General features: G+C 53.8%; 2 protein-coding genes across 2 annotated transcripts in view; both read right to left on the bottom strand.

Moving 5' to 3' along the window:
- The window catches only part of TIMP2 (TIMP metallopeptidase inhibitor 2), a 51004-nt gene that overhangs the window by 23162 nt on the left and 9413 nt on the right, over window positions 1–18429 (bottom strand). The window lies entirely within an intron of this gene.
- On the bottom strand, window positions 3897–17826 carry CEP295NL (CEP295 N-terminal like). The gene is given in 5 exon segments (XM_022589442.3): window positions 3897–5142; window positions 5144–5998; window positions 6000–6398; window positions 6401–6498; window positions 6501–17826. Coding segments are annotated over 5 exon segments (1686 nt in total). The 5' UTR covers window positions 6649–17826; the 3' UTR covers window positions 3897–4956.

Raw genomic sequence — 18429 nt, 5'->3', positions numbered from 1 at the left:
TGCCCAGGGCTGTTCAAGATTCTAGCACGTACACGTGAGCCGTTGTCCACTGGATGCCCCGTCTCCATGGAGACCAGCTCTCCCATCTCCATTTCCTGTCCCTTTGCTTTGGCTCCCCTTGGGAGCAGGAGGGAAGCATCTCTAAAAGCGCCTTGGTGATGCAGAGAGAAGCTGCAGCACTCACCGCCCAGCTTCCACGCTGCCCTCCCGACCCCCCAGGACCCAGATAGGACCCCTGACTCAAGCCCCGCCACCTTTCCTCCCTTTTCCCTGCGGGCCCAGCAGGATCTCATGCCAGAGGCCTTGGTCACGGTCTCCGAAGCCTTGGGCTCGGGCCCTTCCCATTCACGTGCTGCTGAATCATTTGAAAAAAATGCATCCCCGCTCCTGGGAGGATTTGCTGAGAACAGTGCGGCTTTGTGGAGGGAACTGCTGCTCTGCACTTTCTCCGCCAAGACCCCAAGAAGGAGCCAAGCTCAGTCCTGCAAGCCCAAGCCTGGAGCCCGGAGCGGAGCGGGGGGCAGGGGCAGGACCAGGCCGGGCAGGGGGCGGGGGGGGGTGCAGGGAGAGATGCTGAGAGGATTCCCGACACCCCCCGCCCTGCCCGATCCCTCCCCACCCACAGGCTGAGGAAGGGGCTGGACGGACAGCTAAGAAGTGAGGGGCAGCAGACAAGGGTCCTGTCCTCACGCTGCTGCTGGTGGGCCGTGACCTCGGGCAGGTCTCCCCTTCTAGGATGCCTCGTTTTGGGGAGTGAACACTCGAGTGCCGGGCCTGTGGCTCAGGCCCCCGTCCGCATGGACAGAGCAGCAGCGGTGGCCCTGGCGTGGGACGTTGAGGCATGTGGTCTGTGGGCCGACTCCAATCCACGGCATTTCTCAGGAGCCAGGAGCAGCGATGGAAAGGCTGGAACCCCAGAGCCACCCTCCCAGCTGCCAGTGTGGAGGGAAGCTGGGTGCGCAGGGGGCGGTTCATGACCCCTCTCCTCGGCTAGTTGTCGTTAGCTTAGCAAGTAAGAGCCCAGGTGGCAGCCCAGCTGCCCCTCGGAGCGGGTGGCGTGTGGTGTGCAGTCCACCCAGCCTCCCGTCTCCAGCCAGGACGAGGGAGGGCTGCACTCTGCCATCAGCTCTTAATCGTCTCCATCACGTGGAGGCAAGAAGCTGCCCGCATCTCAAGGCTTGAGAGAGGGTCCCCTGCCCTCCACCCCAACTTGAAAAACCTGCTTTCCCATTATTTTACATTTCTGAGATTCTGGATGTCCTCATACGCACTACAACCTCGCACCTGGCTGGGCAGTGTGTGGGGGGGTGGACAGGCATAAGGACCCTCAGAGCAGCACACATGGAACGCGGGGTCACATCCAAACCGAGGGTGCCCACCGGCCCCTCCAGGGCTGGAGCAGTCACACTGTTGAGGGGGAACTTCTGTCCCTGCTCCCGAAGTGTCCTGGTCCTTGTCAGTCACTGCTGGCCCGCACCTGCCTGTGGACAGCGGACCTCACAGCAGGCACCACCGGCGCCGTCTTCCGCCTGTGGATCCCTTGGGCAAACGGAGGGCCTGTCCACCAGCAGGCCAGCCACGGAGGCCTTCCCTAGCGGCTGCCGTCTGGGGAGGACTCGCTGGCTGGGCTGCAAGGAAGTGACCTGACAACACAGAGTGAAACAGGAACAGGGTAGCTGCCCCCAAAAGTGGGGAGATGAATCACAAAACCAGGGGAAAGTTCTAGAAGATGCAGTTTCAGAGAGGAAGAGCCCATGAGGGAGGGAGGGAGGACGCATGGGGAAGGCCACTGGGCGAGGACCCTTTAGGAGGAGGCACCGTGTCGGAGTCCCCACTGCCCCCTGGCAGTACTGGGCGGAACCCTTCCAGGTGGCGCTGTCCCAGGGCCCCGGGCACCATAGTCATGTCAAAGTGACCGACAGGGAGTGAAAGCAGTGTCTTCTGGGATCCCAGCCCAGCCCCTGGATACCAATGAGAGATGGAAGTTACCGGTGACATCTCCATCGGGAATCACTGGAGGGTCAGCTCTTTTTGTGGGCGGCGGGCGGGGGTAGTCCTGGAGGGCTGTTTCATTACCCACGTCACTGTCCTGGGCAAGGGGGTACCCTGGCCCGCCCCCCTTCAGCCTTCTGCAGGACAGGTGGGAAAGGGCAGGGCGTCTCATCCAGCTTCCAGGGGACAGTGTGGGAGTGACAGGCCAAGCAGAGTTGAGTCAGCCTCCACCACGTCTCGCTGCCCATCCCCCACACCTACTTTTAGCTCAAGTGTGGCCAAGAAGGGACAATTCCTCACCTAGAACACACGGGCCACAAACATGACCTCTGAAAGTGGAAACAAAAATAACGCACTTAAAGGCAGGCTTGCCCCTTCATTAGACTGCGGCTTCCAGCCCGAGTCATGAGGATCTCATTACTCAGTGTTTGGGTCCCATCGTGGCCACGGCTTTAAACCCAGTGATCCCACGGCACCCCCTCCACCCTCAGACCGAGGTGATCCCATAGTGACAGATGGGAGTTCCAGCTGAGCAGCCACTAAAGGCCAGTGCCCCTCCCCGCAGGGAATCCTCATTTGGCCTGGGAGTGACAAAGCTCTCTTGGCGCCAGGACTTTTTTCTTATTCACTGTTGGGCTCAGACCAAATTGGTGAGCAGCTCCGCAGCCCTGACCCATGGTGCTCCGGAAGCAGGTGAGAGAAACTGGGCTGGGATCAAACATTTTCTCCACCTAAAATGGAAAAGCCACAGACAATGGAGACTCACATGATGGAGACGTGAGATGGTGGAAGGTTCCTCACTCAAGCTATTGATTCTAAAACAAAACTGAAAAACAAACAAACAAACAAAAAACACCTTGTGGGATGCCATTACTGCTCCATACAAATGGTCGCATTCAGGGGTTGTGGGCTGGATGCTCAGAGACACATATCCAGTCAGTCACCCCACCTCTCTGAGTATCCCTCTATCACCATCTGTCATTGTGGTCACTTGTTACCTATATCCTCCACTAGAATATGTCCTGTGTGTGTGTTGTTCACTGTTCAACTCCAGTGAAGTGAGGCAGTGTCTGTCACTCAGTACTTGCAAAGGAAAAACAGTATAACATCAGGTCAACATTTTCCAGGGACCAAAAATAAAGGTGAAAATGGGAAGCAAAGGAGGGATGGGACCTTTCCCACACCTACATCTCAGCTGTGGTGTTCAAACATTCCCAAAGCACTTTTTGATGCCAGGCCTTCTGATCCAAATGCATTAGGGATGTAGTCCATTTTTGGGGAACTGGCACAAAACAGAAGCAGCTATGGAAAGAAGGCTCAGAGGGTCACATGCTATGACGCTGTGGCAAAAATGACACCTACGTGTGACACGAATGAACTAACTATGCTGGGTCGAAAAACGCTTCCAAAAGACCACACATGATATAATATCCTTTTTATAGGGTTCAAGCAGAAGTAAAACTAAACAATACAGGCTGTGTTCGGGTTGTAGTGAAGTGCAGGGACAACTCCCGAGTTCAGCGGGTGTACGATACAGCTAAGGAGGAACAGCGTAGAGAAGAGGGAAGTAGCACACAGATAAAGCTGGTTTTCAGCAAACATTCCAGATCTTGGGTTTGGGTGGTAGGCTCACAGTTGTTCGTTATGTTGTCTATATATGGATGGGCTGGGGTCGCGGCAGACCCTGCCTTCACTCTGTTGGTCACTTTCACACGGCTGGGCTATGATGCCAAACATACATAAGATTAAAAAAAGGCCATTGATGGCCCAATGATGCCAACATATCAAGAATGAAGAGGATTTATCCCACCCAGTGCATCTGAGGTCCTTGGGAGGGAGGGAAGGAGGGAGGGAGGGAGGGAGGGAGGGAGGGAGGGAGGGAGGGAGGGAGGGAGGGAGGGAGGGAGGGAAGGAACATCTCCTTCATATGCTAAGTCCAGGGGTCAGTTAGCTCTGGCCCAAGGGCCAAAGCCTGCCTACCACCTATTTTTGTAAATAAAAGTCTTACTGGAACTCGGTCACACCACTCATTTATGTGTTGTCTGTGGCTGTCTTCCAGCTGCAAAGGCAGGTGTAGAGTAGTTGCCGGAGGCCGTATGGCCAGCAAAGCCTAAAATATTTACTATTGGCTCTTTGCGGAAAAGGTTCGTCCACCCCCATTCCAACCCCTAAGTATGCAACAGGCAGATAAAACCCCACCCAGTGTAGGGTCTCCACGACTGCCAAGGCTTCTGGGTCAGAGGTAAAGCTGGAGGGTAGGGAACCTACCAGACACCCTGGTTCCCCCAGCACTGCCAGCCCCAGAAGGAGTCTATAGGGCTGAGTTGCTGGGAACCATTTCCCCTTTCTCTCTCTCTTTCCTCTTTCTGCCTCTTGCTTCCACCCCCTTCTTTCCCTCCCTCTCCCCCTCCTGCTTTCTAATATTAAAATTATAAGAATGTTACTGATGTCCTATTAAATGATGTTGGTTTGAAAAACTAAAAGATTTTTGTTAAATCTCTCCATTAACGTCTCAGCCACTGGCTAAGCAACAAATGATGTATCTTTTGAAACTGCGCCCGTCTGACCTTGCATGCCCCTCAAAGTCCAGTGTTCATTTCGCCAAAACATCTGAAGCACTTAAATGTACCTGGTGTTTCCATCTGTGCTGTGGCACGTGAAAACAGCCTCAGCTCCGGGACACACCTTTGTGCTACAATGGCCAGACCCTCCTACCGCGCCCCACATGTTCGTGCTAAGGAGTCTTCCTGAATTGGACTTAGTTTTAAAGGTGAGACTGGCAATAAGTATGATTCCTGCAGAGGAATTCGCTCCAAAGGATGGAAGGATGACTGACGGCCCATTTTAAAGAGGCTACAGGTTTCTGAGCAGATGGTGCAAATACAATCGCACAGACTTGGGTGCCAGCTCTGGCAGAACGCTCAGTTATCAGTGATGCATTTACCAGGGGCAGGACTCTCGCTTTTAACATATTCCCTGAAACTCTCACAAGCATTTCCTGGCTTCTTCAAGAAGCTGCTTGTGCAACTTGTTTTGCTCTAGAATTTGCTGTTGAAGGTCACGGATCATCTGACTGTGCCCGTCATCGTCGACGATGCTGGCCGAGGGGGAAGTGGGGCTGCGGTCATACCCTCCTTTCTTCTCCTGGTCTGGAGGGGGAGTCAGGCTTCCGATGAGCCAGAGAAGCTTGCCTCTGTTCCCTCCTCCCATCTTCCAGCTCCGTCTGGAGGTCGGCCTCCAAGCTCATCTTGGGGTGTCTGATTTGCTTGAGCGAGTCCAGCTGCTTTGGTGCTCTCTGCTCCACCTGCATTTTCTGCTTCTGCCTTGATGCCGTCAAGCCACCTCTGTCTGCCTGTTCTTGCGGGTGAAGCTGAAGGGAGCCCTGCACCAGCGCGCCCGGTCGGGGAGGCTCCTGTCTGGATTCGGGGCTGCACGAGAGCAGGTTCTCTTCATCGACAGATGTCCCTGCCTCGGGAGACCACGGTTTACTGTCATTCTCAACCACGCACTTGGCCATCCTATGGGATTTTTGGTTCCTGGGCTTGCTTAGTAACTTTTTCAAGCTGGTTCTGGACGGCGTCAGGTGGGCGTCCACCCCCGCTGGACTCGCGGGCTCCCCGGCGGGCACCACGTCCATCTCTGCATCTCTTGCGTTCCTCTTTCTCTGGCTCTCCCTTCTCCACGCCTGTGTCTCCTCAAAGCCCTGTTCTTCACTGGGGCTCTGATCCATCCCGGGCTTGAGATCCAGGTGCAAGTGCAGGTGTTTTCTCAGCTTCCGGTTGGTATCAAACAACTCTTCAGAGGCAAACTCCAGCTCTCCCTACCACCTGCTCTTGTCACAGAGCTTTGCCAGCGGTGAGGCCCCCCTTCTGCAGGTCGAGCCGACTGGCCACAGCTGTTCCAGGTCGTCGGCTTTGCCCTCGGGGCTCTGATCCAAACAGTGGTTTTTCGGGCCTTGAAGACAAGCCGTTCGCTTCCCCAGCTGCCTCCTGCCGTCCTGGGCTGTTTTCGGTCTCCCGTTCCTCCACGCATTTGATCTCCCCTACAGCAGCCAAGAGCTTTCCCAAGTCTGTCCCTCTGCTCAGCCCAGGGTCAATGGGACGGTGGCCCCCGCCGGTCTTCGTTGAAGGCACGTGTTTTCCTTTACTCCTCTCTGGTGGGCTCAGGGGACGAGGACTCAGGCCCGTGGCTCTGGAGGCTCCCTGCCTCTCCTGGTCCACCGCTCTTCTCCGGGACGTGGTGCACCAGGGCTGCCGTCAGACCAGCTCTTCCCTGTGTCCCTTCTCTTGCCGCACGGCCACTGTGTGCTTCCTCTCGGCCCTGGGCGACCTGGCTGCTCCTGGCTGGGTCGAGCCCTCTGAGTCAGGTTCATGGTCCTCGGCCAGTCTGCCCGCCACCGCCTCCCCTCCAACAGATGTGCTAAGTACAGCCTCTCCAGGCCTCGGACCTGCTGGCCTGGGGCCTCCTGCTGCTCTGCCTGCAGCTCCTCGGCCAAGCGCTGGGGCAGCTCTTGCACTGCTAGAGGTCCTGTCTCCTCTGCGGCGGCAGGTCTCCTTTCTCTCGGACGTGTAGCAATTGGTGCTTCTGCCTCAAAAGCAAGGCTTTGTTGTCGGGACTGGGGCTCCGCCAAGGGGCTCTCTCTGCGTTTCCTTTCATGTCGGGGGCCTTTGCAGACACGGCTTCGGAGAGAAGGTGGTGTGAACCAAGAGTGGAGGTTCCAGGGCACCAGGGCCGAGGAGCCACAGGTGCTACGGCCGTTTCACGGCAAGCCCACAGGGCAGGAAGATGCACAGCGCTGCCCGGAGCGTTCCGAGCACAGTGAGGCCCTGGAGACAAGGCACAGGGGGCTCTGAGTGCAGGACAGGCCGGGGCACGTGACCCTCCAGATCACTCTCCTGACACCTGCCCACGAGGGTCTGTTCTCCGGCTCCCGATCTCTGTCTCATACGCCTTTAATGAGACCCGGCAGGGCAGCTGTTCTCAGTGGGGTGTGGTTTTGCTTCCCGGGGGGACATGTGGCCATGTCTGGAGACAGTTTTGGTTGTCACAGCTGGAAGGGGGGGTGCTACACCCCCCTCCCTCCAGGAGGGCCCCACGACAAACAGGGACCAGGCTCCAGATGTCCAGTGCTGGGGTTAAGACCCCACCTTCGGAGACAAGTTAGGGTTCACGTGGGGGTGATGCAAATGTCTGGCCCTCTGGAGGGAGCTACTTACAAATGAAAGGAGGAGGCGGTAAAGGAGGAGGAGCCTGCCAGGAAAGGGGTGTGTGTGTGTGTGTGTGTGTGTGTGTGTGTGTGTGTGTGTAGGGGGAGGTGAGTGTGGGTGAGTGTGCTGACGTGCATGCTTGTACTAGAATTCAGTGCAAACCAGAGAGGAGGTTAAGTTAGTGGTATTTCTTTTTTCACATCTCTTTGGCATCACTCAGGGACACGTGCTCTGCCAGGCCTTCCTAAAGAAGGTGCATTCACACCAAAAATGAGTATCACTTGAAGCTGATGTCAAAAACGGCCAGATGTGTGGGCTACGGGAGCTGCTTCCTAGGCACTGCGGTCTGCACGGAGCGCCCCTCAACTGTGTGGGTATCCCTTCCCTGCTTTATTTTAGGATGTGCGGAGCCAGGCTGAGCAATTTTAGCCCAAAGTAATGCTGGTCATCAGAAACACCGCTGCATCAACGGAACAACTAATGTCAACTGTGTGGGCTGCCCTCCGCTTATCTTTTTTACAGTAACCGTTGAGGTAAGGAGTTATTAGCACCCCTGGTTCACGGGTGGGGAAACTGAGGCAGGGAGCAATTAAGAAACTTGACCCAAATCACACAGCTGGCAGATGGCAGCTGCTACTCGGGTAGACCATCTTGTCTTTGACCAATGGTCACATAGCCGCTGGCTCTTGGAAACTATGATGATGCAGTTATACACGCAGAAATGCGGTTAACATCATATTCTACCAGTCTGCCAACCACCACGATGAGCAAGAGGAGAGAGAAAGAGAAAGCTGGGAAATTAAACACAATGGTTGAGATTTTCAACAAAAGCGCCCCAGCCATTCAATGGGGGAAAGAGTCATTTTTTTGTTCGTTTTCAACAAATGTTCCTGGGACAGTTGGATATCCACATGCAAAAAAGATTAATTTACACCCTTATCTCATCATATACAAAATTATATACCATATACAGAAATTAAAGTGATCACAGGCCTTAAGGTAAGGTCTAAAGCTATAGACGCTTGGAAGGAAACAACTGTATCTTCATGGCTTCAGGTTAGGCAAAGATTCTTAGATATAACACCAAAAGCACAAGCAATACAAGAAATTGATAAGTGTGGCATCATCAGTATTAAAAACCTCTGCACTTCAGAAGACATCGTTAATAAGTGAAAACACAAGACAAGGACTGGAAGGAAATACCTGCAAATCACATATCCAACAAAAGACTTGGATCAATTTGTATAAACAGCTCTTAACAATAATAAGAAGACAAACAATCCAATTTAAAAATGGGCAGGGACTTCCCTGGTGGTGCAGTGGTTAAGAATCCGCCTGCCAATACAGGGGACACCGGTTCGAGCCCTGGTCCAGGAAGATCTCACATGCCGCGGAGCAACAAAGCCCGTGTGCCACAACTACTGAGCCCTCATGCCGCATTTACTGAAGCCCGCGTGCCTAGAGCCCGTGCTCCACAGCAAGAGAAGCCACTGCAATAAGAAGCCCGCGCACCACAAGGAAGAGTAGCCACCGCTCAACACAATCTGGAAAAAGCCTGTGCACAGCAACGAAGACCCAATGCAGCCAAAAATAAGTAACTAAATTTATAAAAATAGGCAAAAGGTTGAAATAAACACATCACCAAAGAAGATTTACGTATGGCTAATAAAGCCCATAAAAAGATGTTCAACACCAACACTCATCAGGGAAATGCAAAATGAAGATACCACTTCACACCCACTCGGATGGCTACGATGAAAAAGACAGGCAATGACGAGACTTGGTGAGGATGTGGGGACATGGGAACCCTCACATGCTGCTGGTGGGGATGCAAAGTGGTGCAGCCGCTCTGGAAAGCAGCTTGGCAGTTCTGTAAGGTGGCAAGTGGAGATCTACCATGTGACCCAGCGATTGTGCTCCTAAGTATGCGCCCAGAGAAATGAAGCATCTCCCACACCAAGCGATAGAAGTGCAGAAGCCGAGTAACTGTCCCAGCTCACAGGGAGGAGCTGGGTTTGAATCTGGGTCCCAAAGGTCAGAGATTGAGCTTTTCCCACCCCTGGGGATGGCCACAGGGGTGTCCAAACAGGTGAGGAGAGGGAGAGCGCTGTCAATGTCTCTTCACCTGTAGAGAATGGGGAAAATTGCACCCCGGGATCCAAGGTCTATTTTTGGGCCTGGAGCCACTGGCTCACGCCCCATGTTAACTGGTAACAACGAGCAAAACCTGCACGAGTCTCTCCCACTCTGGAGGGCCCCCACCCACTCGGTCACCCGTTACACCCTGAGCCAGGTCCGCTGGGGTGGGTGCCCCAATGCTGCCCAGGTGGTTTTCCTGGAGACACACAAGTGGATGAAGACCTGAAACATTTGGATGGTGATCTTAGGGATAAAGCCCGGAAATTAGAGTCAGCTCCCTCGTTCAGGAACTGAAATCCCTGTACCAACCGGCAGAGGCACCCTTGCCCTCTGCCCATGTCCCCAGCTGCCCCATGCCCTCACCTCCAAGCCCTGCCTTGCGCACTGACTTGAGACCAGTGTTCTGAGTGTCGGGGTTCTCTCTCGGGCCTTCTGACCTTGCTCCCCCGAAGCGGGACAGGCTGGCCTGTGCTGGCTGCCTTCAACCCCTCGGGAAGCCGCAGCCCTGTCCTTACAGAAGCTCCACTCAGAGCGGCAGATGGGAAGGACACTGGGCCCATTCTCCTCTCACCCTCTGCGTCCCCGGTGCGTGGAGCCAGCCCGCGGCGGTCACCTGGGTAGTGGCTCAGATGACTTTTCAGCCGAGGCAGACCCCCTCCCAGGCCACCAGGAAGGGCCAGGCCCGCAGCAGCCCTCCTGCCTTCTGATCCCTCAATGGAGACTCCAGGGTACCCCAGGTCGATGAGGAAGAAAGGTGACCATGAAGGAAGCTGGGTGGCGCCCAAACCAGGGGCTCCAATGCCAGGTGGACCGGACTCCCGTCGAAGGGTCTCACCTGAGCCTCCTAACCAGGCTCCCTGTTACCACCCCCGTTCCACCCACCCAACTCCTCCTCCCCAGCACTATGGCTACAGCCACTGTTCTAACTCGGCCACCTGTGTCACTTGAGCATCTGCAACGGGCCCGGTGCAGTCGGCACCAGCAAGTCTCCAAGCACAGCCAGAGGCCACCTGCCTCACGGGTTGCCTGAACTGCTAGCTAAGATGCAGATTTGGGGGCCCGCCCCAGACCAATCCCACCTCTGCCTCAGTGGGGAGGGGCCCAGAAATGCGCTCAGTTAACCATCTCACCAAAGTCGGTGGTCGGGCAGTCCCTGGCCGACAGGCTTGGGAACATTCCAGCAGCTCAGGATCCGGCCCCCCTTCCCCAGCCGGGCATCCCAAATGCCCCTGACCCAGGTCCAACACCTTCACTGTGCTCGTGCCCGTCCTTCTTCCTCAAAGAGAGCCCCCCTCATCCTACCCACCCACCTCTCCCCAGCCCTGTTCTGGTTCTTCCTCCCTGACAAGGCCGCCCCTGATTTCCGCAGCAACAGGAAAATGCTCCCGTTTTTCTCCAGGGCCCACAGATTCAACGCCCCGGGGACACGGTTTAGCACATTTTCTTTGAAACATTTAAAAATAGCTATAAAAGGGCTCCTAGGGCTTCCCTGGTGGCGCAGTGGTTGAGAGTCCGCCTGCCGATGCAGGGGACACGGGTTCGTGCCCCGGTCCGGGAAGATCCCACATGCCGCGGAGCGGCTGGGCCCGTGAGCCATGGCCGCTGAGCCTGCGTGTCCGGAGCCTGTGCTCCACACAGGAGAGGCCACAACAGTGAGAGGCCCGCGTACCGCAAAAAAAAAAAAAAAAAAAAAAAAGGCTCCCAATTAGCTGGCATGGCCAGAGAGAACATTTCCATATAAGTAAAGCTTACTCTTTCATGTGTAAAGTTAAACATTTCTCTGCACACAGAAGAGATATGATTTGACCTTCTTACAACTCTGGACTATCTTTAGGACTATAATATAGAGAATCCCTCAAGGGCTTTTAAGATATATAGGGCCCCCACTAAAACAACCATGTATATATATACATGACAGAGTTCCTCTAAACTAAATGACCCCTGAATATAATTTGGAGTTTTTAAGTGTACTTCTTATAGCTTCCTCCGTAGTTGTAACTTTCTGTCTGTGTGTCTGACAGCACCCTATCCCCCTTTTCTCATACGGCTTCTAAACTGCTATGGACTGGGACCCACACAAAGCAGTGTCTTAAAAGTGTGTCTAAAGCAAGAAGAGTAGAGGCTGGGGCCCTGGCGGGCTTTCCATGAGTCAAGTACATGAGCGTCTGAATCCATGGCCACCAGCTCTGGATGCGATGTCCCCGGCACTCAATCACCCACAGGGAGATGGAAAACCAGCCGTGCTGCTGGAATGCAAGCCTCCAGCTCAGATTTTTCACAGGCTTGAACCCCTGGCCGAATCTAACAAGGCCAAGCATACTGGGAAAACATCTACAACCCACACGTGGGTCCCCACATCCGACCCTGCAAGTGACAAGTGGGAGAATGTAGCTCCGAAGGAGCAAAGCTGGAGACGAGAGGGTCTGAGCCGGCTGTGAGCTCAGAGTCGGCAGAGACCGTGGTCACCAAAAGAGCCAATGCGATCGTTACCTGTGTTGCTAGAAACGCCTAAAACAAGCAGGGTAATGGTCCAGCCCAGCCCCTGCACAGGTCAGACTCACCTGGACATTCCCGGCCGCAACGTGAAAGAGGCACTTGGAGGAACACCCACCCTGTTACCACCCCATGGGATGTGTGAAGATCAAACGGGATGGCCTGCAAGTTTTAAAATCAAAATACAACTATCGAAATTTTGAGGGGGATTTCCCTGATGGTCCAGGGGTTAAGACTCCACGCTTCCAATCCCTGGTCGGGAAACTAAGATCTCACATGCCATGCGGTGCGGCAGAAAACAAAAAGAAAGAAAAGAAATTATTAGCAATTCACCTAATGAGAAATATACACTAAATGAGAACTACACTTTTACTAAGTAAGGAGAAAATCTGAGTAAGGGAGAGGTGTGTCCTCCCAGATATGGTTCAGAAAGACAGAGTGGTTAAGGATGGGAAGGAGGGCCTCAGAGTTCAGGAGGAGAATGAAAAAACAAACACAGGTCATAGGAAGGAAAGTCCTAAGGAACCAAGATGTTTGCTGGGAGGCTTGCAGGTGGTAGAAAAGTCTAGAACAGTGTACTCTGGTGGTTCAGAGTATTGACTAACTGTGTGACCTAGCACAGGTTTCTTAACTCTGGGTGCCTCAGTCTCTGTTCACCCGTAAAACGGGGATAATAACAGCAACACCCATCATCTACACAGATGCTAGCGCTCATCACCATCAGAAACACCCACATCCTTGGCAAGCTGCTTGGGGAAGAGGATGGTACTTACTGTGCGTGTCTCCAGATGCCTGGACCAGACCACCAAGAACACATTACAGGGAGGCAGAAATTGGCCAGGTGGAAAGAAGCACTTTCTGCAGGGTTGTCTTGAAATCACTGGGCTGACTTGGTAGGTAGTGAGACACCCATCACTGGAGGCATCCAAGCCAAGCCCAGATAAAACAAACATCAGAAACATTTTAAACTCCATTTCTCTGAGTCCTAGCCGCTAGAAATACACTTTGTGACACCCAGTGTGCTGCCCAGAGCTTCCACTATTGCTCACTTCCTGACTCTCCCTCAGTTAAGTTCCAGAGTAGTGGTTCATAAAGCCGGCTGGGTGTTAGACCAGCTGCATCAGAATCACCTGGTGGGGAGGTGATCATGGTAGACTATGCGGCCTGGCCAGGCCCCGCCGCACGTTTTTCCACCCGAATCCTGGGGTGGGGTTTGCGAATCTGTATGTTTAACCATCTCCCTGACGCACACTCAGGATAAGGACAGTTCTAGAAGGCTGAGATGGCCAGGCAGCCAGCCTCTAGGAGAACAAGCCCTTGTCATCTTGTCTCCGTTACCTCCCCGACCAGCTTCATTAAGACAGACATGAGGCACAGGCTCTTCCAAACTCACAGGAGATACCAGGCTAGCTGGGGGGCTGCTTACGGCTGATCCAACTGGCGCCTTACTAAATGTCTCTTGACGATGTCAACTGCTTTCCCTCCAGCCTTACTACTGCAGCTACCCCGCCTAGGTCAGGGGTCCCCAGTGCCAACAACTGTTCTTGTTGTATGATGATCTCCCCCCCCAAACCACCACATTCACTCCCAACCCCATCCCACCAGCTTCCACTGCCCATCCTCCCCGATCCAACTGTATATGCAGAGCCCCGTGGTGCAAGGACTTTCAAATTAGCCTTTTGGCATGTGGCCTGGACACCCTTACTGGCCCACTTCCCAAGGCGCCCTCACCAAACCACTGGGCACAGAAAGAAGTCCACCCTCACAATGGATAAGGGGGCAGGGACACAACAAGAACCTCAGCCCTGGGTGCTCTGCATTGGGCCTCTGGGGCCCACTGACCAAAGGTGGCTGGAATCGCAGCTCCCCACCTCCACCAGCAGCCCAGCATCCGCCCCAGCTGGTGAACTCTGGCAGCCGCTGCCATGGGAACAACAGAGCTGTTGTGCTCTGACATCAGAGCGGGGGTGAACTCAGGGACAGTGACGAGCCAGCCAGAGGACGAGCACCTGTCAGCACACCTGTTGTGAGTCCACCGATCACAAAGATTTGGCTCAAACAGCTGGGGTGATGCGCAGAGGGATGGCCACCTCGGGGGCCCCGCGAAGATGGCTGACGTGCGCGTGCTTTTGGTGTTTAAAGACGGTCTGGCAGGGAGAAAATCCTTCCTGTCCCAGCCTGGCAGCACGGTGACGTTCCTCATCGGGGTGTCACTCTTCTGAGCTGTTGCACCTCAAGGTCGGGGCTTCCTGACAACGCTGGCCACCCCTCCTCCCACAGGGAGGGTGTCTGGTCCCACTCAGGTTGGGGACATTTGCCCCTCCAGGATCCACTGTTGAGCTGAGCCGACTGGAGGTGGGGGGAAGGAATGCTGGCCTGGGGCCCCCATGTCACCCACCCACCCACCCACCCATCCACCCAAAATAAGAAATAGGACATGCCTGACCTCGTTTCTAGGGCTAAGGGCACCCTCCAGAAATTTGACAATTGAGAAATTTAGTTTGGGAAACATGATATCGGCCCCAAGATGTCAAAGCAACCGATCTCAGGGTTTGGTTTCTCGCGAAAGTCAACAGCAGGGACTTGGAACCTTGGAGGCAGAGCTGATCCAGGGATGAAAGCCTTTGTGTGGGGCTGGAAGGGCCCTGGGGAGGTCATGTGGTCCCCGACCCGGCGTGGGCCAGGAAGTCTGCCCCTGAACTTCTCAACCACAGCTCCCCACCCACTTTTTGGGCCCCTCTTCTTGGCCCCATAGACACAAAGTCTTATGTCCATTTCTCCTTTCCCAGAGCACACCCAGCCCCCAATCCCTTAGCCTCTTCTCAGCAAGATCACGTACACCCACCTTCAGCATGGGACAAGTTTGGGGCAGGGCTTGGGGAGAGTGCAGATATCATGGTGGCCAAAAACTTCAGCTTGTGGGGCCTTTGACGCATTCTGGAACGGCCACCACTGCCGTGCTCCCCAGGTAGTTCCTGCATTGAAGATACTTCACCCAAGCCCGGGCTCTCCCGACACCATCTTAGTGATTCCTAGGATGCAGCTCCCATCCTCTGGATGAACCTGCTCTGCTCAGCGGTCTCTGCTCCATGGGGCCCATCAATGAACTAGGACCAACCCAGCTTTAATAGTGCGGCCCAACCCACTGCTGAGCACAGACCCACACTTCAGCAAACTCTGACTTTCAAAACGACACATATCATTCAAGTTCAACAGAGGAAAATTAGAAAACACACACTCGCAAAAGAAAGACTAATTTCCCCTCCTTTATCTGAACAGTTTACATTTCAGTAAAAAAATTCTACAACCTTTGGTCCCACAGAGCATCCGAGGCTGTGATTTATTTGACCACTGCCCTGCTGCTGTATCTGTTTCTAACACTGAGATAAACAAGATGGAGGTGAGCATCCTCGTCACGAGATGCCAGCACATGGACTTCATTATTTCCCGCAAAAAAATTCCTAGCTTTAGAGTTGCTTGGCCAAAGGGGAGACTCTTTCTTTCTTTCTTTTTTTTTTTAAATTAACGTATAGTTGATTTACAATGTTGTGTTCATTTCTGGTGTACAGCAAAGAGATTCAATTATACATACATATATTCTTTTTTGTATGCGTTGCCATTGTGGCTTATTACAGGATATTGACTATAGTTCCCTGTGCTCTACAGTAAGACCTTGTTATTTATATGTTTTATACATAGTGGTTTGTATCTGCTAATCCCAAGCTCCTACTAATTTATCCTTCCCCCCTGCCCCTACCAGCTTTCCCCTTTGGTAACCATGTTTGTTTTCTATGTCTGTGAGTCTCTTCTGTTTTGTAAATAAGTTCATTATATTATTTTCTTAGATTCCACATATAAGTGATATCATATGACATTTGTCTTTCTCTATATGACTTACTTCACTTAGTATGATAATCTCTAGGTCCATCCATGTTGCTGCAAATGGCATTATTTTACTCTTTTTTATGGCTGAGTAATATTCCATTGTAGTAATATACCACATCTTCTTTATCCATTCCTCCGTCAATGGACATTTGGGTTGTTTCCAGGTCTTGGCTATTGTAAATAGTGCTGCTATGAACACTGGGATGCATGCATCTTTACGAATTAGAGTTTTCTCCAGACACACGCCCAGGAGTGGATTGGCTGGATCACGCGGTAAGTCTGATTTTTAGTTATGGAACCTCCATATTGTTGTCCACAGTGGCTGCACCAATTTACATTCAAGGGGAGACTTAAAGTCCTTGATCAGCATTGTAGCAATGCCTTTCCAAGCTTCTAAATTGCTCAGGTTAGGACCAAACGCACCTACTTAGCGTCAGCCCTTCCAAGGACAACAAGCCTCTTGGCCACACAGAACAGAGCAACGGAAAGGCCAAAGCTGTGACGTCTGATCTATTTCCAGAGACTTGAGCCAGGATCCGGCTCCTTAGATTATTGGTGCCGCCCTTGGCTGCACGACCTTGGGTAAATCACGGACTGCTCTCCACCCAGACAGGGGAGGACACCTGCCTGACCTACCACCTACCTCATGAGCCCTCTTGCACTGAAAATCCCTGGACAGTCGATGTTTTCTTTATCGAAGAGACTTATGATCGGTGACTACTTGCCGGTGGTTCCCCCCACCCCCCGCAGAAGCGGGGCACAAGAAACAAACACCACCTGAGATTAATTCCTTTGTTCCCTGCCCTGGATCCAACAGGGCCAGGGGGCCAAGATGTCACAACCAAGAATTGGGGACTGACAGTGCTCATCATGGCTCTGCTCCAACACCATTCCTCCTGAGATACCTGGTTTCTACCTGGGCATGGCTGGCCCATTTCTCCCAGGGGCTTCTGAGGATTGAAGATTAAATGCTGGAGGGCTGCAGAGAAAAGCCGCCAGGAGAGAACTGTGCCTGCCCCCAAAATCGCCCTGTCACAGGGTCAACAGCCCTCCTGGAAAGGGATGTCCCCCTCGGAGCAGAACAATCCACGGGAACCTGAAGCCCACGAGTGACCTCTGGCCTTCTCTCCCGGCTACACGGAGTGCTGTCTGTTGACAGCACCCTGGACTCCAGAGGCTGCGGCGCCCGGGGTCACCGCGAGCTCAGACCTCATCGCGTGCCTGCAAACGTTCTAGACATGCGGCCCAATAAGATCATTCCTGCGCATCTCCACATCTAACGCGTTCCTGGCAACCTTCCCACCCCGTCCTTGTTCTCCACACCCTCACAGGTCATGGGACCCAGGTGAGGACAAGGCGGCCTGGGGCGGGTCAACCAACTCTGCACAGTGAATTTTCAACTACCTGGAGTGACCAGGGAGTGGCGGCACGGAGAAGGCAGAGCAGGGGACCATCAGAGGTACAGTTTCCATACAGTGCTGGGAGCCGGCATGAGCACGTCTCCCTCACATCACGTGGCCTGTGCTGAAAACCCATCCACCGGCCCTGAACTCTTGATCTGGACCAAAGGAAGGGCAGCAGAAGTGAGCTGGGCCACAGAGAGAGAGGCCAGGCTGAGTTTTACACGCTGTAGGAAGAAGAGAGAAAGCAGAGCGGGCCAGGAATGTCAGAGGAGGTTTATTTCCCTTTTGCACACACATGACTTTCTTCTTGAGGAGCTCTGGGGACAGAGGCCACAAGGTTTCGCAGGAGCGTCATCCAGGGTCTCAGAATTCTAGGTGGAGTGGGTGGGGCTGGCGTCTGTTGAGTCCCTCTCATGCTTTTGCGCCCTTTACTCGTATGTCAGAAATTCACCCAGCATCTACCATGCCCGGCCCTGAGGAGTTTAATTCCGCCTTCACAGAAGAATCCGAGGCTCACAGAGGCACACAGTCAGGACTCAGAACCAGCTCTAACAGGCTCCAAAGGCCCAGGCTTCTCCCAATACCTTCCACTTCGTCTTTTTTCCTCTAAAATGTCGGTCCATTTCATTCTGTCCTTGGTTAAGAATCAGCTGTTGAAGCGCCTCCTAACTAGGGCCTTTTTTTTTTTTTTTTTTGCGGTACGCAGGCCTCTCACCGTTGTGGCCTCTCCCGTTGCGGAGCACAGGCTCCGGACGCGCAGGCTCAGCGGCCATGGCTCACGGGCCCAGCCGCTCCGCGGCATGTGGGATCTTCCCGGACCGGGGCACGAACCCGCGTCCCCTGCATCGGCAGGCAGACTCTCAACCACTGCGCCAACCAGGGAAGACCTAACTAGGGCCTTTGACTGTCATCAGAGGGGCCTCGGCCATGCCTGGTGCAGAGCCGGGGTGCTGAGCCAACTTCGTGAGGATGCCCTGACCCTAAGGGGTCTCCCGGAAAGGCCAACCAAGATCTCCAGACCACAGATCAGAAAGGGCCACATGAAGACTCATCCCGAGCCAGGCTCTGTCCCCAGGGACTCTCCACCCCGGAACGTTCCACTACAGAGGGGTTATGGCCTTTAAACTCACCCCTCCCTCTCTTAAGCCCACAGGTTCAAGATTTGCTGCATCTTCGGGGTCAGTTCAGAGAATGATATCCACGAGCATCATTTCTTCTGGAAAGCAGGGAGCGGGCCACCAGGTGAGAGGTGAGCCAGCCCCAGGAAGCTCACACCCAGGGGTGGGGAAAGTTCTCATAAAGGGCCAGAT

This window comes from Delphinapterus leucas, chromosome 19 (genome assembly GCF_059928025.1).
Source record: "Delphinapterus leucas isolate spDelLeu-1000000601 "Yukka" chromosome 19, BTC_Dleu_Yukka2, whole genome shotgun sequence".
Taxonomy (NCBI): domain Eukaryota; kingdom Metazoa; phylum Chordata; class Mammalia; order Artiodactyla; family Monodontidae; genus Delphinapterus; species Delphinapterus leucas.
The sequence above is the reverse complement of the archived record's forward strand: the minus strand, read 5'-3'. Positions and strand labels throughout refer to the sequence as shown.